The sequence below is a fragment of the Juglans microcarpa x Juglans regia genome, chromosome 6D, assembly GCF_004785595.1.
Source record: "Juglans microcarpa x Juglans regia isolate MS1-56 chromosome 6D, Jm3101_v1.0, whole genome shotgun sequence".
Taxonomy (NCBI): domain Eukaryota; kingdom Viridiplantae; phylum Streptophyta; class Magnoliopsida; order Fagales; family Juglandaceae; genus Juglans; species Juglans microcarpa x Juglans regia.
The window spans coordinates 398,237-421,665 of record NC_054604.1 but is presented as its reverse complement, the minus strand read 5'-3'; the positions used below and the strand labels follow the sequence as shown (position 1 = coordinate 421,665).

General features: G+C 37.5%; 3 protein-coding genes across 6 annotated transcripts; 1 reads left to right on the top strand and 2 right to left on the bottom strand.

Annotated features, from left to right (window-relative positions):
* The first annotated feature begins 2,361 nt into the window (after positions 1 to 2,361).
* On the top strand, positions 2,362 to 8,659 carry LOC121235883 (long chain base biosynthesis protein 2a). Its single transcript, XM_041132312.1, has 12 exons — positions 2,362 to 2,691; positions 2,789 to 2,854; positions 3,664 to 3,752; positions 4,006 to 4,151; positions 4,225 to 4,349; positions 4,432 to 4,525; positions 4,623 to 4,786; positions 5,526 to 5,687; positions 6,585 to 6,711; positions 6,827 to 6,993; positions 7,157 to 7,264; positions 8,289 to 8,659. Exons 1-12 carry the CDS (start codon positions 2,566 to 2,568, stop codon positions 8,379 to 8,381), a joined length of 1,467 nt encoding a protein of 488 aa, XP_040988246.1. The 5' UTR covers positions 2,362 to 2,565; the 3' UTR covers positions 8,382 to 8,659.
* Positions 8,660 to 9,589: 930 nt separating this feature from the next.
* LOC121235886 lies at positions 9,590 to 12,082 on the bottom strand. The gene has a single exon (XM_041132316.1). The coding sequence runs from the start codon at positions 11,635 to 11,637 to the stop codon at positions 10,678 to 10,680; it is 960 nt and encodes a 319-aa protein (XP_040988250.1). The 5' UTR covers positions 11,638 to 12,082; the 3' UTR covers positions 9,590 to 10,677.
* Positions 12,083 to 12,461: 379 nt separating this feature from the next.
* Positions 12,462 to 18,230, bottom strand: LOC121235884 (sialyltransferase-like protein 2). Of its 4 annotated transcripts, none has more exons than XM_041132315.1 (13): positions 18,154 to 18,230; positions 17,295 to 17,717; positions 17,127 to 17,200; positions 16,700 to 16,789; positions 16,276 to 16,353; positions 15,858 to 15,958; positions 15,010 to 15,202; positions 14,830 to 14,920; positions 14,685 to 14,749; positions 14,047 to 14,201; positions 13,867 to 13,948; positions 13,300 to 13,409; positions 12,462 to 12,928 (listed from the first exon to the last, which is right to left on the bottom strand). In XM_041132315.1, the coding sequence occupies exons 2-13, from the start codon at positions 17,380 to 17,382 to the stop codon at positions 12,736 to 12,738; spliced, it is 1,320 nt and encodes a 439-aa protein (XP_040988249.1). In that variant the 5' UTR covers positions 17,383 to 17,717; positions 18,154 to 18,230; the 3' UTR covers positions 12,462 to 12,735. The 4 variants fall into 4 exon arrangements, 3 of the variants coding, with proteins under 3 accessions (XP_040988249.1, XP_040988247.1, XP_040988248.1); XM_041132313.1 differs by having other exon boundaries at positions 18,085 to 18,229; XM_041132314.1 differs by lacking the exon at positions 18,154 to 18,230 and adding an exon at positions 17,949 to 18,082.
* Between the last annotated feature and the right edge of the window lie 5,199 nt (positions 18,231 to 23,429).

Here is a 23,429-nt window from a genome sequence, read left to right as displayed (position 1 = left end):
TGGGTCTATTTTGTTCCCTGTGCCACCTACTGTTTTGTTCTCAAATTTCAATTTCTTTCCTTAACAGATTATATGTTTTCTGTATGTATGGGTTCCTAAAAAAAATTCCGTTTGTTTGAAAATTTTGCCAATTTTAAGTAACAATATTTTTGGTGTAATATTTATGCTTTCTTTCACTATATATAAACCATGACTTGTTTTGGCCAGCTTGTATAGTTACAAGTTAATTTTATATTAGGCAAATTAATTTCTTTCCCATCTGTTATGCTAATCAAACTATTTTTTTCAGCATTTTCATTTTTAAGTCTTAACATGGCTGTGTTTTTTAAAATTGTTGCAATATTTAGCCTTCCTCACAGGCCTTTACTGATGGATGCAAGACCATCCTACTGATTTTGTAATTTATATATTGTAATTTTATATTTTATAATGTAATGTAATGTATGAATACCAAACAATTTAATATACAGTGAATTGCATTGGGTTGCATTCATTTTACATGATGGATATTGGATTTTTTTTAATTCTTTTACATGCATTTAGTTAAAAGGTATTTAGTTATTTCTAGCTTTAGTTATTTTTTACATAAAATTTAGTTTTCTATTTTGATATACTTTTATTATTATGGACAATATTTAATGCATTAGTATTATGTTTTTCAACATTTTTTTTCTTGAAAACAAATTCATAACATATGGGCTTTTATGTAAAAAATAAAAAATAAAAAAAAAATTGGGTACAACCCGAGTTTCCAAGTTTTTAAAAATCGGTCTCATCTGAGTTTGGGCCCGGGTTTGGAACTCAAGTTCCAGTCCGCATGTACCCATATTCCTAAGTCGGAACTTGGATGAAGAGTCTTATCATCACGTGGTTTATAGGCAATCTACTTTAAAATGGCATGGATCTCCAAATAAAACTTATATAGCTGATATAATCCTAGCTAAATTTATTATTTAACTCTCGTAAGTAATATTTTGGGGAAACATAATTTGGTCACAATATTATGTGAAAAAATCTTCTTCAAAGGGCTAAGGAGTACTAAACTGACAAAAATATTACAGTAACAACACTAATGATCCAAGCTTTACAAAATATATGATGAGAAAAAAGAAACATACATAACAACAAAGAGAGTAATTATGACCAAGCAAGCAATTAGGGGCATGACATCTAAAAGGGTCTTGGATATATAGCTTCTTGCCCTCCCTCTGGCTCTCTCTCTCTTTTTTTTTTTATATAACCGTGGTGTCCGTACCATCTTGAGCGCATCTTGATTAATCTCATGGGGTCTTGAAGTTAACGATCAGGTAAACCTCTAGTGGCATTAAGGGGACTCGAACTGGTGACCATTGGAGAGCAAACCTAAGGCCGAACCAGTTGAACTATCCCTCAGAGTTGGCTCTCTCTCTTCTTCTTGACCCTTTTTTTCTTCACATTCTTCCCCTTTGTTCACCTTTGTAACAAAGAAAAAGAAAGCTTGTAATATGCAAATATTTTATCATGAAGTTTCTCTCCTAGATCCTTCAGGAGTTATGTCCCAATGCCAAACAACCTAAATTCTTGCATCTTTCATTAGTTCGTTATTCTATCATGATGTGTCTATCGACATTATCACCTGATCATTTAACCGAGCGGTGAATGTTGAATCCAAAATCAGTAATTATCACCATTTTAATTTCAATATGCTAGAAATAACTAGCCACTCATTTCCAAAATCAAGAACCTTTTGATTTGACACTGCCACCAAAGAGAAGTTGGCCTAAGATGCTGAAGAAAGTAAGTAAAAGCAGCTAAATTAACATGTATTTTTCATGAATCTAGGTATCTTTATGGTGACTGACTGGAAAAAAGAAAAAAAAAAACACTCAGATTTGGTGATTGACAGTAAGATCGGTGGATGCTGATGATTGGGACTGGCAGGCATTATGGGCTCCCCAACACCAAACTACGACTCGAGTGTGAATATTATTCCACTCTTGAACTTTTGGTCTTCAAGTGGGTTCTCTCTCTAGACCTAGCCCGTTTTATTCCTCTCCAAGGTCCGAATATTCTTATTCTTAACCAAACTACGAAATATTCTTATTCTTCACCAAACAAAATCCAAAACCCACGCCTAACCCCTCAAAGATTTTTTCCCTTTTTAAAGAAATGTGAAGCCCAAGGTCTGAATTTATAAGTGGATTTTTTTCTTTTAGTATGTGTGAGTGCAGCAGGCCCAACCCAGGTAGAAGCCCACTCTGTGAATTAAAGCCCAACCCTAAACCCAAGCCCAATTTTTCTTTTATCGTGAGCTTGCTCGTGTAGAAGTCCAAAACAAGAACAAAAACTCACCCCATCCACGGTCCCGTAGGTTAGAAAATAAAAAATATATTATGTGGCTATTATTTATTAAAAAATAAAAAGAAAAACATCATTTTTGTTCTTCCTTCTCTGTCTCCCTTCACTCCCGCGCCCCTCCCTTCTCTCCCATCTTTTTTATTAAATTTGCAAGATCCTCCCTCACGTTTTCATTTTGCAGATCCGCCGTTGTACTGGAGCTTTGGATTTGTAGGGAAGGCGGCCAAAATGATTACGATTCCGTATTTGACTGCCTTGACCACCTACTTCAGCTACGGCTTGCTTTTCGCCTTCGGACAATTCCGTGACTTTTTCAGAAAAATCTTTGATTGGTGGCGTGCTAACAATCTTCAGGTCCCGTTAATGTTTTAGATTTCCATTTTTTTGACATCTGAGATTGAACGTCCGGCCCAGATTTGATTCGTATGTAATTGATTTCTGTCCGTTCTAGGGATACGCGCCCATCTGTTTAGGACTAGAAGATTTCTACACTCGTCGACTGTATCTTCGTATCCAGGTAGGCATTTAGATTAAATTATTTTCATTTCAATAAGATATCTAAGAGTGGTTTGGATTGAGAGATAAATTGAGACGGTTTATAAATAATAGAATAAAAGTTATTTATTATATTTTGTGTGGAGATTTGGGAAAACTGTTTTGGAAAAACTGTTTTGGGATTTGAAAAAGTTGAATTGTTTATTATATTTTGTGTGAAAAATTTTAAAAAATTAGAATGATGAGTTGAGATGAGTTGAAGTGGGTTTTGAATGCAAACGAGACCTTAAACTTAGCTTCTTTACATGCCCGTTTTCTATCATGCGAACAAAATTGGTTATATTTGCACTAACCATGAGACGATATTGACATTTGCTTATAAGTTATTTCTAGGAGTTATTGGAATTGTATTGCAAGTATGTGTACAAAATGAATAAAGTACCTAAATCTATCTGTAAAAACTATATCCTAATAGATAACTACAAATAAAGGTACTTATCAAAAAAAAGATACCTACAAATAAAGGTTAACCAATTTATGTCCAGTTAGGGAAATATTGAAGCGGTGGTTTGGGAAACTATGCACTCCAGCTGATAGCTCTATTCTAAAGTGGCACTTATGAGATTTAGATGATTTTTGGTTTTCCTTTTTGATGTTACATTGTTAATGAAAGGTTAATTATCTTCCATAGCATTGTTCAAAGGTTCAACAACTTAGTCTCAGCCGCCGCTGAGCTTTGGCCTCCAGTACTAGCTCCAAAAAATGTTTTTTTTGGGGTATTTTCCATTGTTATGTAGGTCTTATATAGGAAGCTTGTTCTACCGTTTGCAGGACTGTTTTGGACGACCAATAGCAAGTGCTCCTGATGCTTGGTTTGATGTGGTTGAGCGTTATTCCAATGACAACAATAAGACATTAAAGTGAGTCATTTTTTATGTGCTTGGAAGCTTGTAGGTTCTTGTTTAAATCGTGTTTTTATTAGATGTAAACTTACATACTCTCATGTTAAGCACGAGCTCTTTGTTACACATGCATGTGTGTGTGCTTTTCTATTTTTTGGGCATTAGCATCTAATACATTTCAATATCATACAATGAATGAAGCCCTCAGTAATTTTTTTGAGAACTATTTGCTAAGTTGCAAGTGTTTTGGGAATTATCTACTGATATGCAGGCGAACCACGAACATAAGTCGGTGTCTCAATTTGGGATCGTACAATTATCTAGGTTTTGCTGCATCGGATGAATATTGCACACCACGTGTGATCAAGTCTTTGAAAAGGTTCTCCCCAAGTACCTGTAGTGCTCGTGTGGATGGAGGTATGCAAGTACCTTTTTGCAATATGTACCCTGTAATGTAGATAAGCAAGAACTGATGCAATTTTTGCATCAGGAACTACAACATTGCATACCGAACTGGAGGAGTGTGTTGCAAACTTCGTTCGAAAGCCTTCTGCCATAGTCTTGGGCATGGGCTATGTGACAAACTCTGCCATTCTTCCAGTCCTGATTGGAAAGGTTTCCACATTAACATTTTAAGGGTACCCTGTATATAAGGTTGAAATAGGAATCGTTTTTGTTAACTGCTTTCATCCAACAGGGAGGATTGATAATTAGTGATTCCCTAAACCACAACTCAATTGTGAATGGTGCTCGGGGTTCAGGAGCTACAGTTCGAGTTTTCCAACATAATAGTAAGTATATGGCACAGGTTTTTCCATGAGCTCATATTCTGAAATAAATATGCTATTTTTTTCATTTTAATGATTCTCTTCTTTTTTTTGGTTGTAGCTCCATTGCACTTGGAGAAAGTTTTAAGAGAGCAAATTGCTGAGGGACAACCCAGGACCCATAGACCTTGGAAGAAGATTATTGTTATTGTAGAAGGGATATACAGTATGGAGGGGGAGCTCTGCAAACTTCCAGAAATTGTTGCTATATGCAAAAAGTACAAGGTGATATTTTACAGTGTAAATGTTATAACCTTTAAAAACCACATGCCAATTAGTATTCAACGCTTGATATATTTGTGATGAATGAAGCTCTAATTATTACTTGTAGGTTATCGTGAATTGCTATACTCAACCTTTAAGCTATTATAAGTAGTTACCTGGATTTTTGTGAGGTTTCTTTCTTATTCTTGTAATGGTTTAATGATGCAATTTGCTTTGTGGGTTAGCAAATGAGGACCATGATTAGCAGTTTACTGAATTTTATCAAACTCTTTTAGAGATCTGTTCTACTTTTTTTAACCCCCAGCGGTTGGCTCAAGTGGTAAAGGCCTTAGTCTTGGTGGTATGCTCCTTCCAGGTCTAAGGTTTTAATCCTCTTGGATGCAAACAAATTCTAGGGGCCATTGGGCTGGGGGAACTTCGTCTTGAATTATCCAAGGTGCACTTCCTAGAAACTCCTTACGAGGGTCTGTGCACCCTTGGGATTATTCAGGACCTTGTTCTCGGACAGCCAGTGCCAATTAAAAAAAGATATGTTCTACTTTTTTATTTCCTTTTTTTCTGCGTGAGGGCATGCCAAGTTGGGACTGGAAAACAATAGATATTTACGCCATGTTTTTCCTTTTTCAAAAAATATATTATTTTTCCTTGTATTATTTGCGGTCACTTTTTTGTGCATTTTTGTCCAGGCCACTGTTATCATAAATAGAAGTTGTGTTTGACTTTTCGTTGTATTTGTTAGGCTTATGTCTACTTGGACGAGGCTCATAGCATTGGAGCAGTTGGAAAATCAGGGAGAGGTGTTTGTGAACTCTTGGGAGTGGACACTGCAGATGTAGATATCATGATGGGAACATTTACAAAATCTTTTGGGTCATGTGGTGGTTATATTGCTGGGTCCAAGGTTTGATACTTACCTTTCCTCGGTTTTGTTGACAACCTCAATTAATACAATATAATTCTTTTTGATAAGTAAAAAATTATATATATAAAAAAAGAGTAACCAAGTACACTGAATGTATACAAGAAAATTATATTGTATACATTCTAATGCCATGCTTCTTTTTTTTCTTATTTGTCCTGGTAAGTAGATAGGGTAATGTCAGGAGTCCTCTGGCGTGCTACCCTTGTTTATGCCAAATTCATTATTATATTTGGTTAGGATTTCAAATTAAAATGAAATTATTATCGCTAATGGTAGGAATCCTTTTTTTACTATGTGAATTTACTTAGAATTTTAAGTACGGATGTAAGGGTGATTGTTTTAGGCCCCATTTGGATACAGAAACGGTTTCATCTCATCTCATCTCATCATTACAATTTTTCTAAATTCCCACACAAAATATAATAAACAATTCAACTTTTTCAAATACCAAAACAATAATAATATTAAAAAATAATATTCTAACAATATTTTATTCAACTTTCAACTTTCATCTAAAATCATCTCATCTCATCTTACTATCCAAATGAGACCTTAATGTTCCTTTATCTGTCTAAATAAATTATTGCAAGTTATACAATCTTGTGCATGTCCCACCAACTAGTAGTTCTTTGAAGTGCTAGACATGATTGAATTGATAGGTTATTCTCCCAGAAGGATCAGAAATTACGGGATTATGCTCTTTGCCATGCATAACAATATGTTGGAATATCACTTCTCGGTTTTTTCATTTCGTGTTGACATCTATAAGCCTTGTACTGTGTGGATCAAGCGACTTAATGAAATTACTCGGACAGATTAATGAAGTCTTTTTTTTTTTTTTTTGGGGGGGGGGGGGGGGGGGTATGCCAATTTCAGGAGCTTATACAATATCTTAAGTACTCTTGCCCGGCTCATCTTTATGCAACATCCATATCACCTCCAGCTGCACAACAAATCATATCTGCCATAAAGGTTATTCTTGGAGAGGATGGTACAAGCAGAGGTTTTAAAGGATTCTTACGCTTTCTCTGCACTTGATTGTTTTTGTCTTTTCATTGCTGGACTTCAAGTGTACACTTTGCATTCAATTACTAATGACTTGAATTTATGCGATATAGGAGCTGAGAAACTGGCACAAATACGTGAAAACAGCAACTTTTTCAGATCAGAGCTACAGAAGATGGGCTTTGAGGTTCTTGGAGACAATGATTCTCCTGTAATGCCTATAATGCTTTACAATCCAGCAAAAATTCCTGCCTTTTCTCGGGGATGTCTCATGCAGAAGGTGAGTTTGTCACTAATATTTGCATGACTACCATTTTCAGATTTGTTCTGCAATAGTCTGTAACCGTGGATTTTCTATATATTGCTATTTTTTTTCCCTTGGTGCTTATGTGTGTTTCTTTTCAATTATGCTTATGACGGCTAATCAACATTATGCATCACAGGTCGCTGTTGTGACGGTTGCTTTTCCAGCTACCCCTTTATTGTTGGCCAGGGTACGTATTTGCATATCAGCCGCGCATACCAAGGAAGACCTTGTCAAAGCCTTGGAGGTAAATTTCCATCTTTTTGTCTGAAATGAATTTTCTCATTTTTAAAATACTCCCTAGATACATCTGTGAAATCAACTTTTAAGTTAACTAGTTCTAAACCTGTGTGATGTGCAATAAATAATTACATTTATACAATGAAAAATGCCATATGTAATTAGGTTAGCATGTCTTGAGTCACTATACAATAAATAGAACCTTTAATAAAGTTAAATGTTAGTATTTCATAAACTTTTGATTGAGCAACTCAATCTTCAAACCTCACAAACTTATCTTTTTTATTTTATAAATATAACTTTATTGGTTATGTGGGATGGTTGATGTGGTTTTATAGAGTAGAATCCCATATTTTTTGAAAATTATAGTATTTGATTTTATATAAAATCATTTTTTAATTTGTAAGTTTAACCTAACGAAGATATTTGTATTAAGAGGATAATGTGGCATTCTTCGATTATTAACAGCAATAAAATAGTTATAGAGGGTTATAAAGGAAAGCAGACAATGTGTTTCAATTCCAAATTGTCTAATATTTATTGATATGATATTTATAATTAATTGAGAAGTGTTATGACCACAAAGTTGCAGCATGCAAGGTATTAGTGTGCCATTAAACGCAAGTTAAATCTCAATATATTTAATATAACCAGCGGGGATGGGGAAGCGGAGTTATTAACTTTTGGTCGAATAGAGTTAGTAAAATATGGTAAAAAGTTGTGTAGCCGTAGCCTGCCCAGCGCACGTAGGGCTGAATTCGAGGCTTTATTGATATCCCTTGAGCAGCAGGAACGTGTTTTGACCATGAGTACTGAATGTCGCTGTTAAATCTTCAGACCAATCTAGAGGTAAGTATATAATTAATCGGGCATCAAGAGGCATAACCAAATGCACATGAAAGGGAAAATTTAAGGATCACCTGAGCATACTGTGTGAAGCTCTCTTTAATTGAGGCTGGTCGTTATATGCATTGTAATTATTATCAAAGCTAAGCTGTTCAATGACTCTTTGCTTTCTTTGGAGGGGGCAGGTTATAAGTGAAGTTGGTGATTTGGTGGGGATTAAGTACTTCCCTGCAGAGCCCGCGAAGCTGGAGCAGCAGAAGATGATCAAGATGGATTGAATACTTCGAAGTTGTTTGTTTAGCCGTTTGAAGGAGGATCAAACTAATGCTTGAGAGTACCGTTGTTCATGCCCCGGAGATAAGGGGCGTCCTACTCTTCTCGTGTTCTTAAATGGATTTTCTTGGTAATTTAATAATGTATAGGCACTGCTGTAATTCTTATTTATCTGATTATGCCATCTTTCATCGATTTATATCCAGTGCTCAGGTAATAGCCTGGGTTATATAAATTATTTATTTCTCTAATTATAGTGGAGGTTCGGACAACAATTCGTAAATTATTTCTCGTAATTTTTTAAAAGTCAATTAAATTTGATATGTAATGCTGTGGTTAGAAGGTTGCACCCTCAAGGTGCCCTCACCACGTCTTTGATCTTATGTAGCAGATACCTTCAATTTCCTAACAAGATTCGGATAAGATCCTCTTCTTCTAGTTTTACTTTTTAACAAATTTATTTTCTTACGTGCACATATTTCATTAATCTAAAAAAGAGATACAAAAGTAGTTGATGGAAAGTGTCGACAAATATTCTATTAATAACAAACTCAGTACATAAAAAGTGCAATAGGTAATGATGATGCATTGAACTTGGTTACTTCGACAACTTCAATAGAACTTTTGATACTATCTCCATATCCTTTAAGAGAAGTGAAATCCACCATCTAGTGCTGCAGGTGAGCCACACTCAATGCATTGGTCTTCTAATCCGATGGTGTCAGGTGGTTGTTGTGCGGGAGGCAAGACCAGAGGAGGGGCCTGTGGCCGCTGTCAGGGGGGAAACAATGGCAAATGAAGGAAAAACAAAAAGAAAAAGGATTTTAAAATGAGCCATACGCTACCCAGCAGGGGAAAGTCTACCAAAGGAGCTCCAGAAGCTATGGCTTCATGTAGGCTTTGGTGTGAAGGGGACTTCATGTAGGCTTTGATAGCCGTGGATCTAGCTTCAAACTTGCGAAAGATACGAGGGAAAAATAATAAGACTTCGTTTGGAATTATAACTCATCTCAACTACTTTTTCAAATCCCAATATAAAATATAATAAATAATTCAACTTTTTCAAATCAAAAAATAATAATAATAATAAAAAATAATATTCTAACAATATTTTATCATCTCAACTCACTTCAACATACAAACGCAACCTAAACCTCTCTCTCAAGAGTAGAGTTAAGAGGAAATAGGAAATAGTAGGGAAGACCTGGATTTATTGTGTAGGAGTGAGTGGAAGCTTCTCTCCTTTCCTCTGGTGGGATTGTTTTCCAAGGGTAGTGTTTTTGTGTGGATCAGAGCAACATTATTAACAAACTAAGAAGTTAATGCAAACCTACAGCCTCTGCCAGTGCCAACAATAATTAATTCATATCTCCTATTTCAAGAAGTACACCAACTGCCTCCATCACGATAACAATTAGTTCCCATAAAAATTTAACTATGCTTGACATCTTATCCTGTGCAATGAAACAATAATTCATGCATTCCCAAACACCAAAAAAAGATGATGTACAAAACAAACCTCTATCTGAAACTTTACCCCATACCAATGATTCAGAGACCACCTCTAAATATTATAATAAAATCTCAATGACCATTACCCTACAACACGAAGATAAAACCTTAGTTCATTGACATGCAAACTAATATAAATTAAAATCATAATGAGCGGCAAATTCCGGAATAAAAATAGTAGTTGCAGTTAACTGATTTCAAGTATGGACAGTTTTGCTTTTTTCTTTTTAACAAGTATTTCAGGTGAGGATAGTAAAAAATTAAGATGAAAGACGGACCTTCCAAAGAAAGATAAGGAAGCAAGAAATTTGAGGAATATGGACGGCTTCAGATCCAAGACTCTTAAGCTATCCTATTCAAGTTCAAAATGATCAACATCGGAGAACCAAAAGGGCTCTAAAATGATAAGTAATTGCATAAACTCAAGGGTTATTAAATGAAAACATTCAAAATTGACTTGATAGTTTAGACATTTTCTTTCTTTCATTCTTTCTGAAAACCAATTCGCACAGAATATTTCCACATTCTATCTCACACTTATCAGTAAAAACCAGGAGTACCCCTACAGAATCAGAGCCAATATATACCAGAAGAATTGCACTTGATTAAAAGGCAGATAGTGCAACAAGAAACAAACTAACAAAGCAGCCTAATCATATCTCTCAAGAGTCATAGGGGAAATACACTAATAGGATCAAAAAGGTTCGGAAGCAATCTTACACTGCCATGGCTGAGAGTCTTCCTACATTAACCCACACACACACACAAGCAAAAAAGAAAAAAAGAAACTCATGAAAACCCCTTTCCAAGCTTTTGAATTGCGCAATACATTTTTCTTCTGGACCCGACCGCATTGATCCCCATATCCTTGAGATCATCTAAAGTCAACATGGGCAAAACCTCGTCGTCAACCTCGTGAATTTCAAACACCGGCGCATACCGACCTAACCCTAACCCATTGAGCCAGATCCTCACCCCATCTTCTCCTCCGTTATTCCCATTCCTATCACCACTCGTCCCACACTTCCAATCTGTATCGGACGGCCCTGATAACTCCACTCCTTCATGGTGGCCCTCCGAAACAACCCCCCTAGCCCTAATGGGTCTCCTATAAATCAAGTCTCTCTCATTTCCATGCCCGTCCAAACCAAGATTTTCAAGGGAATGAACCGGGCTTTGATCTTTCAACGGACTTTCTGAGTTTTCAACATCGAAATCTCGAAACCCGTTATCGATATTTTCTCCTTCACCACCACCATATTTGTCATCCCCTTCAGCACCAGCAGCATCATCACCCTCATCGACAACCTTAGAAACCCAATTGGATCGGACCCTTTTAGCCGTGGAGGCTCGCTTTTTAGAATCCTTGACCTTCCAGCTCGAAAGCGCAAGGCCATCGAGGTTTCCTTCCTTGTCCTCGCCGTCTAGGGTTTCGGAAGAACTCAGATGAAATAAAGTTCGAGTCTTGGAGGTTTTACCTGAGGCACTAGAGTGGTTGTTGGAGTCCTTCATCCCGAGCTTCCAGTGCTTGTTGCCGTTGTTGTGGAGGTGGAGGTGGAGGGGGTGGGGGTGGGGATGGGGGCTCCTCCGCACGTGAGAATCGTAGGGTTGGTCGCCTCCGATGTCGCCCAATCGGACGCTGGGTCGGCGCTGGCGCTTGGATCCGACGGTCTCGGAAGAAGCAACCAAAAGAGGTCCACCACCGACGCCGTTGAGCTGATTCTCTGCTGAAGAGAGTATCTCGGGCATTATTTGTAGATACACAGAGATAAGGATAGAAAGATCCGGTCCCACCCACCAAGCAAACTTGTGTTTGTCTCTCTCTCTCTCTCTCTCTCTCTCTCTTTCTCTCTCTAACAAACCAATAGTTTCTGTCCCGCTCTAGGGTTTGTGTAGTTATTAAAGGGTATGTTATGTATGAAAATGCAGAGAGAGAGAGAGAGCGAGAGAGAAGGAAGCAGGAAGCAAATTTTCGGAGGAAAGAAGACGGTAAATGAATGAATATAAAGGAAGGAAAGGATGGAGGAGAGTGACTGGGACTGTGTGCGTGTTACGAGTTTGACGCGTGTGTCCTTTGTGTCCCCAGGCAGGAAGTAAGAGCGCCAGGGCGATTCTGATCCTCACCCTCCCTCTGCCTCTGGGCCACGTTCCACGTCCTACGTGAGTGGCCCTCTCTCAGTATTTCTTTCTTCTTTTTATTGCGTTGTGCTTTCAGTTTGTGCAGTGGAGAGGAGAGGAGCGGAGCTGACGGGAAGGAATGCTTGTAGTTGTAGTATTGTATGTGATCCATAATAAAACAACTACTACTCTCTTCTCATCCATTTCTAATGTCTGGCTCAGATTTGCGGCTTCCCCTTGTGCAACTCACATTACCAGTTTTAACAATCAATGTGTTGATTTAACTCCACTTGTCTCACCTACAACCATCAACCCCAATTTGTTAATAAATATTATTGGAGAGTATGTATGTATTCTTCACACGCACCATTTGGTTCATCCAAATTTGTCGTATTTGGCAAACAAACAGCAGCAGCCCTATATATTGTTCACAAATTAAACTTTCAAATCAAATATAACCCAATACCATTGAAAAATAATAATGAATAGGACTTCCAAATAAAGAAATGGACGCTGCCGGAATTAGAAAAAATGCAAAATCTATCAAAACTTGTGAGAAAAAAGCCGAGCCTTTTAAAAATCTTCACGCCCTAACCAAACTCTTTAACATGGGCTGCCAGATACTTGCTGCTACCAGATAAATGCTCTGCTTGCGGCAATTTCTTCATCCAATTTTGCTAATTGGTAAACAAATATAAACTACATGTCAGTCAGCTCCGCAGGATTCTGTTAAGCTGGCACTGTGCAGAGTACCCCATCTCCTAGACTGTGCTCCAAAGGGTACATGGTTACGCCCTTCACAAATTTTTTGTGGTCAGCAGCAACCTTTCTGATGTTTCTCAATGCTCTAGACTTTCTCTGAGCTTGCTTTCCAATAATTGAACATGCGGCTAATGGATCTGCAGACCCAGCTCCAACCCTCCTACACAAAATCATAAAAGAACATGCCAATTGCAAAGGTTTCTAAAAATTTTCTCATGACTAAACATCAAGTCAATCCATTATAGCAGCCTTCTCAACTTATATGTTCTCATTTCTTTTTTTTTTTTTTTTGTTTGATGTGGAACCTCACCAAGGGTGGGCCCTTGGCACCCACCCTTGGGGAGTAAACCCCAAATACACGATCCTATATGCGAGAACTATGTATCACATAATCCAAAGGAACTCCTAGTGCAGAATCGAACCTGAGATGTCCACAAGTCTACAGCTCAGCTCAGCTCAGCCCAGCCCGCCGTTTGACCACTATTATATTCTATATTCTCAAATTTAGAAACGTAAAGAAAGTTCACTCACCTCAATAATTTACCTGATGCGATTCTAGCAGCTCTAATTGTGTCAAGGCTTGGTACCCATTTTACAACACGGTTTGGATCAGCTCGCATGGGAGAGTGGATTTTGATCAGCTTAACAAGCAGAAGAAAAAGAAAAAACTGAAGTTAATGATAAAGTACATACACAATGAGAAGATTTCACACAAATCAAGAGGGAAGAGTGATTAAGCACTTAAACAAGTTGAAATGGGGAAAAGTTCTATTTGCAAAAATGGCATTATAATTCAAATATCAATATTTAGCAATCATCAACATTACCACACAATAATCAACATCAATTTTTTGCACCATTATTGTAGGTCATAGTCTCTGTGCACCACATAACTGGAACAAACAAACCTTAACCAGCACTACACGACCTAGTCAGTAGACCTTCCAACTTCAAGACCCATAAAATGAATTGAGCACTGGTAGTTTTTGTTTTTTCGAAAAGAAGAAAAACATATTTGGCTACAATCTTCCTAAGGTTAAGATCAACACAACTATTACACGCATCAGCATATATAGAAACAAAAACTGTTTGACTTACTCCCAAACACTCCATCATTTGATAGTAAGCCCTACCATGCAAAGGAGTATGACCTTGTCGAGATTCGGAGAAATATCTAGTCCTGAAAGAGTATTACAATGCTTCCTAATCAGATAAACCCGATCAAGTATATAAAAGCATTTTATTTAGAAACACTGACTGCTGAAAGAAATTTTATACCATTCTTTATAACCGGGATCCACAGTGAATCCATACATATCCACTGATTCACAAATAGAGAGAGCAAATTCAAGAGCCTTGAGCCCAGTTCCTTTAGCTGCTGAACCAAAGGAAGCACCTAGCATAAGATATACAGGATTTTTTATCGGAACATCCTGTATAAAGGCCCAAAAAAGGAAATTCAAGCTTTCAGTAATATGATTGTCCCCAAAAGCAAGGAAGAAAAGTTATCAACCAGAATCTGAAGTGAGCATCTATTCAAGAGAGGATACAAACAAAAAAAGTTTCCACAAGTAGACGAGCCAGCTTTTTCAAGAATTGGTTTCCTTTCAGCAATCAAATTTTCTTTCTTCATTTTCCTTGTTGGGCCGAATTTAGCAATTAAGAGCAGGCTCCTTTTATATAGAATCCATGTATGACTTTTAGGGAACGAAGAACAAATAAATATCATTTTCTTTTTATAAGTAAAATAAGTATCGTTTTTAAGTCACAAAAAAAAATTGATTAATAATATTTAAGCAGATGATTTACAGCAAGAAATGTTAAGAGAATAAGATCACAGTTACACAGCTAATATAGGAGACCAGCTTTTGTTTTCTAGTGAAGCAAGCAGGACTCTTAAGGAAAAACATACTAACCTGTATCATTTTTCTCATAATGTCATGAATTGTCGTCTTAATGATCAGGACCTCCTTCCTTGTTTCTGCAGAAACCCCATCTTTAGTGTGCTTCTAGTAAAATGTGATAGGCTTAACACGTTACAAGAAAGTATGGTGCTCATACCATCTAACTCCACAACTTTATCAAGAGCTTTGGCAGATCCCCTATTAAGAAGACGAAATGTACTCTTCTTGCCCACATAGTCTGAATAGTTCTGCAATAAAACAAATAACAGAACAGGCAGAACATTTATTAAGTAAAGTAAGCACCAGAATTCTAACATCAATAAAGAAGCAGCTTAACCTGAATTGGAGCACCATTTTCTCTAATGACAGCATCATAACCATCTATCTCGTTCCCAAAACTTGTCTTAAGAAGATCTCCCGAGTTACCAATAACAGCACATCGACCAAATTGCCGAGGAAGATACGGTGGAGTATCAGGAAGTACCAGTGAAAGTTTCTCCACACATAGAGTCTTATTCTTGCAGCGATTGCTGCAACGGAGAGATGAACTAGATCAGCTTGCATGTGGATATGAAATTTCTCGGCAACTTTAAGAACCAGATTTACATTAGACTAAAAACAGGACATTGAAACAAAGTTACAGCAAGGTTCTGCATTGATACAGTTTTTTTAACTTAGAATTTACAGGCAAACTAAGATTCTTTTATGCACAAATGAAGAATGAGATATTCTCATAATGCATATAAAAGTCTCATGCCAATAAAAATAAAAAAAATAAAAAAGTCCAAAATTATGCACATCATAGCTTTACTAGAAATAAAAAAATCCATGCTAAATATGTGTGGCCCATGGGAATGGGAATGCTTTCGTCATTGTTCAAATACTCATGGCTAGCTTAAACAAAAATAGATGAACTGTCATTATTATGTGCTTCACACAATGAGTAGATAGTTTCCTTTTACTCCCAGTCAATTACGAATAGGTGTTTCTCTTGTAGATGTCCTATATACTTGGGCTATGCCTACATTCTATCATCAATAAAATTATTATATACCGATAAAAAAAAAAAATCCTTTTACTTGTCAAAAAGGAGTAGATAATTCCTTTCAATTCCTTCTCATTTATTATTCAGTAAATTGAATAAAATAATTAATTCTAGTCCCAGTCAGTTGTACAACTACTTACAGAAGTATTCCCTTATTGATCCTGTGCCAGGCATATTCCTCCCATCCATTTGGCAAAGCATCGATGAACTCCCTGGTGAGTATTGTGGTACTATTGCGCACCTGAGCAATCAACTCACTATATGCAAATCAAATGAAAAGCATAGATGGGAATCTAAACAAACAAACAAATATAAAAAATCACAATAAACTTGCCCATAATCAAGGGCAAGAAAAATGGGAACATCGTTAACTTTATTACAGAAACGTGTCAGTTAACATGTGAAATAGAAATTACAAAGATATTTCACTAAGTATATTAAGCACATCTCGTTTCACTCAAAAATGGTGCATACAATTTTTCTTTTATAGGTTCTTTTTATTTTTTTACAATTGAATGATAGGATCACCTATTTTGGAAAGCAGAATAACAAGCTCACCTGTTCCCATGTAGCCACAGCTTCACACAGATTAAAATCAAATGACAAACCTTCTAGTTCACCAGTTTTAGGATCCTTCTGTTTACATTCAAAGATTTCCAAGGAACTAAGTCAGAAAAGAACAACATATAGTTAATCCATGTAAAGAAACACCAAATACCATGAAAATCATCTAAAAAAAAAAAAAAAGATTGCAGACATTACTCGCTTGTGCATACCATAATTTAATTACTTTTTTATAACTCAAAAGCATGTCAAAGTATGTGGCTGTTGAGTTCCGAACCAAAAAAGAAAACAAAGTATGTTATATCATAATTTATATTCTCATTATTGAATTATAAATATTATCCTATCATAATTTATATACGCAAGCATCGCCTGAACATAAAGTAGAAAATATGTGCAAATCTGAGAGAAGACTTACCCATTTGGGGACAGTGTCACTAGGGAAGTAAATCGATACTTGGCAATAATCTTTACCACTCACAGCTTGCAAACCTAATCCATTTGCTCTCTGCACCAAAAATATTAAATTCAGCAACTACATGAATATCACACAAATAACTTTCCTACACTCAAATCATGTAGCTCACGTGGTTACCATATCCACAAACACAAGTCAATGAAGAGTGCAGCCACTTAACTCAAATTTCATACAATATCTGATAGATTATATGCTTCAAGCTACCATAATTACTCACATGTATGCGCTTCCATAATTAAACACGCTAATTAATCCAAGCACAATTTAAAGACAAGGTAACCATATTAGAAAGCTATGCCACGGAGCATCATAATTGAAAAAAATGTGCAATATTTATAAACAATTGCCAAAAGACAAAATTTCTCACCACACACTTCTGGAAGTTGCGCTGCAAAGACTGCAAGGCTTTCAAGTCTTCATTCGAGGGCTGATAATTATCATCTGTAGATAGCACATTCATTAAATTAGCACACGAAATTAGCATGCAGGTGTATAAGGATCGATTGCGTATAAATAGACATAATATACAGCATACAGAGATGAGTGACGCCGGTGATGTAGACGAGGATTGCAGCGAGTCCAGACGCTAAAGATACCAACAAGCCAAACTGCAAGAGCCTCATCAAATGATGAATTCACTTGCTAGTTTTAAAAAGCATAGAAAATGAATCTATTCGACGAAGACGTAGAAACCCTAATTACAGTTTTCTGAATTGAAGACGAAGGAAGAAATCCAGCACTTGGCAGGTGTAAAATAACAATGGTTTACACTTTGTAGGGTGTGCAGCGACTCCAACTTAATCAGGAGGGCTCGAAACCAGAATCCGCCTCCGCCTCCGATTCTGTAAATCCGTTCCGCTCCGACTTCACCAATACAGAGTGGATGTCGGGTCGGTGTATCGGATTTGGGCCGGGCCTAGCGAGCTTCTTATTCCGCAAACTCAAATTTTCATACAAGCTACAAATCAATAAAGGAAAAAAAACAATCGAATCAAACATACGAATCAGAATCAAAATATGTAAGCTTCAGCCGAAGTCACAAACAAACAAAATTAGCATACAAACTTCGAGTTGAACTTAGAAATTTGCTTTCAATTTCAGATATAAAAACACAAATCAATCAAAACTCAAAGTATCAGAAAGAGGAAAAAGATTCAGGACTTCGAACAGAGTTTCGAAAGATCAGGACATGAACACAGGTATTTATTACTAATCAGAATTTAAACTCGAACGAAAGGTGTATATAAACAAAAAGGACTTAAAAAAGCGAGCTCAAAGACGAAACAAGCAATAACCGCGCAAGGCAGGAAAAAACCAAAATTTACCACACAGGAACGTGATCTAAGCAAACTCAAAAGGCCATATAAAAAGAAAAAGGAATCCAGAAACTCCGCCGGAGGTCAAGTCCAAAGACTATTGTCGCTATTCACAGAGAGTTCAACAACTCAGATCGAGAGAGAGAAATCTAACTGACCGAGTATCGGGAACTGGAAGTGTGTTTATGATCACTGATTACAACTTGGGTTTGGTTGGGTCCATGGGCTGCTGGGCTGAGATTTGGGCAAATGGGTAGCAACTTTTTTGATTTTGTTCATTTCAATTAAACTTTTTTGTCTTGGACCCAATCATGAACTTGGACCTTGGCTCGCATTATCCCGAATTTAAATCATACTAGAATATGGATGGTTATAAGATTACCATATGAGTAAATTACATGATAGATAGAAATAGATCTAGAGTGTAGATTATGAGCATATATATATATATATATATATTGTCCTAATGTTTGCATAAGTACTAGTTATAAACTTATATAAAGTCATATGGCTTACAATAGATACATAGTTTAAATAATTAAAGGTAGAATTACAAATTTAAGTTACAATATTGCGATGGACAACAATATCATATAAACACGAGTCTATTTCGTATTCTACGATGCGTGTGTGCGTGCTCTAAGTAAATTGTTATGGAATATCTTTAATTTTCGTTTAGGTATTAATTATTGTTATAATAACGTTATTATATGGAAACTATATATAGAGGAAGCCATGGAAGGTTGAAGGAAAGCGCATTATCCCGAATATAATCGCAAGAAACACAAGAGACAAGAGGAATGCAAGAACCCTGATAAGGGAAATACAAGAACTTGAAAAAGCAGAGAAATGCAAGAAACGTGACAGAAGACCAAAAGAAGAGGAAAAATAGACAATAAATAGGAGTTGAAATGAAGTGATAGTTGACATGCCCGAATAAAGAAAATGAAGCGGCATACTAACACACCTCGAAGAAAGAAACGACACCTAATAACTAAGTCCCATCAGGCCATGCACAATGAGACTTCACGGAGTAACTGGAGAGGACATCCCAACTGGTTAGCCCCTAAAATGGACCTGGGCCCTTATCAACGACTAAAGCCCATATTATAACCGAGAGGTCCAGCCCAGTACAAAGAGAACCCAGCCCATGGCCAATAACGACTGGATAAGCCAATACCGACGAGATAGCTATTTAGTCGATGACAAAAGATAAATGAGGTTATTATTTAAATTTACTAAGAGATGAATCTTCATTTCTAAATTTGAATTCAAATAAAGGATAACCACTATCCAATAAGGAAACAAAGATAACTCATAGAGTTTTATATAAAGGAAAAACCTAGGTAAGTAAAGGGATTGAATTATTGTGATTATTATTGTTATCCTCAAATTACTGATTTAGGCATTGGATGCGTTCCCTCGAACCCCCTGTGCTCTCTACATTTTAGTTGCAGGTGACTGAGAAGTGGTGGCGGTGAAACACGTCCATAACAGTATTTATTGAGAGAACTAATTAATTATGTCATAGGTATGGAATATAATATTATTACGTACTATAAAATAAATAAATAGTACATGATGATAGAGTAGTATATTGAATATAAGTCATTATATAAGTTGTCGTTTAATTAACGTTAATATAGATGTATAAACTATATCTATCATGATACATGTGTCTTAGGCTATAGTTATACTAGACTAGTACTCTATATCTATGATCATGAGGCATTGTGATATGGTGGTTTTCATGTCGGACTTACACCCTGGAGGTACGTACGCACGTAGTACTCCATATATGGTTCGGATATTGGTAACCTTTATGTTTCGTAATTGAGTTAGAGAAGTATCGTATGGGTATATATATGTGAAAAAGCAGTAGTTCTACCCAACACAACACCTAGAGGGGGGGTAAATAGGTGTAGTTCAAAATTTTCTTAGTTTACTAAACATATTGACACCCATACAACTAATCAAACATATGCATCACACAAGTAATCAAAGTAGAGATTTGTTCACGGAGTGGAAACTCATTTGAAGAACTTCTTCAAAATATAAAACCACTCCGGGTGTACGTCACCACCACAAATCTACTATAGAAATATAAGTTCGTTACAACCAATTTAGAAACACTCACAAAACCTTTGTAGTAGCTAAATCTTGGCTTGCAACTCTATAAATAACCCTTTCTATATTATCTCACGAGAACCTCTCGATCTCTGCAGCACGGCAGCTCCGGAAACCTTCCGGCCAATGAATACGTCCACTTCAATGGACTCTACAGTGTTTTTATCTTGAGTGTGTTTTGGTGACGGTAAATCTTCCAAGAGATTCAACTTTGAATGAGAGAAGAGTTTCTCTCAAATGCTCTTGAAAAGAGATTGTGTTTTTGCTCTGTTTTCTTCACACAAAAAACAGAACTAACATGTTCTATTTATAATCCCAGCAAGACACGGCGCCCAAAATTAGGTTGTCTTGAACATTGGCTCGAGCAAGGTGTCGAGCGAACATTGTCTTCTGAAACCGCTTGAGCGAGACGTCGAGCACACCTTGAGCGAACCTCTCTGGATGGGTTCTGCTCGAGAGCCACGTTGAGCGCATCTTGAGCGAACCACTCTGTATCGTTCCGCTCGAGCGCTTCATCGAGCGCACATCGAGCGAAGCACTCTATATGGGTTCCGCTCGAGCGCTAAGTCAAGCGCAAGTCGAGCGAACCTCTCTGGAAGATCCCGCTCGAGCGCCAGTTGAGCCATGTTGAGCACACTTCAATCTTTTTCATATTACACTGCTTCAACACTTGTTACAACTCAATTTTACACAGGTTTTCACAAGAATATGCCAATCAACTAATTTATTCCTCAACAATCTCCCCCTTTGGCATTTCTGTGACAAAACCTCTAACCTATACATAGGACCTAATCCTGACACACCCCAAATAGGATTCCCATGATTTAGACAAAATCTTGAACATGTTGAGAAATTTCTGCAAACACTTAGCAAACGGTTAAACGAACCACTAAAAATATGCAAGAAATAATCTCATAAGCATAAACAATGTCAGTTGCACAGTTTTCATAAAAAACTTTTCATTAAGAAATTAATCAGACATTGAGTTCAAGAGACAAACAATAGCAGCATGCAATTAACAACAAAAGCTGCTCCCCCACAAAAACAATGTGATACCATTATTAACAAAACAAAAACTGCCCCTACAGCTTTCTTGCTACTCCCCCTATATCTATACCACTCCCCCTGAATATGTACTACTCCCCCTTTTTGTCACGACAAGCCAAGGGTCTCAAGTATCACCATGAGGCTGACTGCCATCATCATCACCATCAGGCTGACTACCATCATCATCAAAGCGCTCCTCTATATCGTTGAAGCGTTGAGTCACAAGCTACTGCAGGCTGTTAACTTTAGCATCAAGGCTATCAAACCATGCATCAAACCGGGCTTCAAGACGGGCAAGGTACTCAACGACCTGCTGAAGGCTGGGCTCGGTCAATCCAGGTGCCGATGTGGATGGTACCGAGCTATGTGGCTGTGAGCTTGAAGGCCGAGAGCTCGATGGCTGAGAAGAGGGTGGTGGAGGATGCTCAACATCCAGAGGTTGAGGGGCAATGTGAGCCCGACTCAGTTGCATGGTCCTACGACCAATATGAGCTTTAAGAGGGACTCTAGGCTCATGTGGAAGAAGCGTAACTGACCGAGAGAGGGCTAACCTAATGATGAGGCAAGCGAAAGGCAAACCAGTCCGTGTTTTAGGGGAATTAAAAGCCTCAAGCATAACCCGGCACACATGACTCCCCAGGTCTATGGAGACATTGTTGATCAGTGCATACAAAAGAGTGGCACGGTCAGGACCCACATCACTCTGACGACCAGTAGGATAGAGATTTGTAAGGACTATCCTACTGAGAATGAGAAAATCAGGTGGAAAACGTGCCGTTAGAATGGGTGACTTACCATCCCTGTGGCGCCCTCGACCCCCACATGTTATTTTTGTGGAGTTCGTGACACCGGGATGATGACCACACGGATCACACACCCCAACGACCAGTGCTCAAAGTGTGTACAACATACAATAAATGTACAGTAATATTCGCAGCGGAGAAAATAAAAGGGTATTTCCTTATTAAGTACCAGAATTGTTCAAAAAGCAGTAAAATAACTTTACAAATATTTTACAGTCTTCCGTCAGATAATTTAAAGAAAGCAAATAACATAAGGGAAACAAGTCCCAAACGCTGAACAACATAACAGCGACTTAAGCTTCTGGCGAAGTCGGTCCTTCAGGTTCATACTCGAGCTCTGCGTCAAACTCTACGACACCATAAAACGGAACCGTAGGGTAAACACCACTATGAGATTATGACATCTCAGCAAGTAATTAACCAAAATAACATCCAAGAGATTTAAAACACATTTATACAAACACGTGTTCCCATGCGGACAAAATAACAACTTACATTCCTTTTCCCAAAAATACCATTTTTATTCTTACACCCAAAAATCCCATTTTTGTCCCAATCATATTTATTATGAATTTACGCATGCACCACGGTCTCCCCTATGGACCGTCCGCACACCCTGGCTCTCTTCATCACATCACGGGTAACGTCCGTGCATGAGACTTCGTAACGAGCGATGCTCAGTTCCGCGCCCAGTGCGTACATGGCCAAGCATCCTCTAACCTTGCCAGCCAAAGGTCACGGAATCGGTACGAGAGCGTTACCGTCTCGTCCGTTCCCGTCGTCGCCCTGCGACAACTCAGAGGACGTCATGTCAGTTTGTTACGCTCCCGAGTGACCAGAGGAGCTCCACCGAGATAATGCCCCATCTCGGCTTGGGGTCGTGATACACACGCACCCACTCCATTAATAACAATAGTCTCAATTTCAACAGACCACATGACATCACAGCACAATTTATTATAAACGATAAATATGCATTGCAACAGTTATTGGAATAAATATTAAATTTTTCATTTACAAAAAAATAAACTTCCATTTACAATTATACAGTTTCACAATACACGCGTAATCCCGTTCATTAATCCGGCCCAAGGCCCAAATCCAACAACTCTAATTTTAACAAGCCCAACACTTCAACGGCTCAAAGCCCAATTTCCAACAAAACCAACAGTTTAATAATTTACAATGAACAACAGTTATAAAGTCAATTTAAATCACTTGAATTTTCGATAAAAAATTACATACACACGATGAAGGGTATATCTGAAAGATCACTCAAAGACGATGCTAAAGGCGGCGGCTCAACGGAACAGTGCCCAAAAATTGGGTTTTTATTACACAACAACAACAACCCAACAGATAATTTTTTTCTCTCAA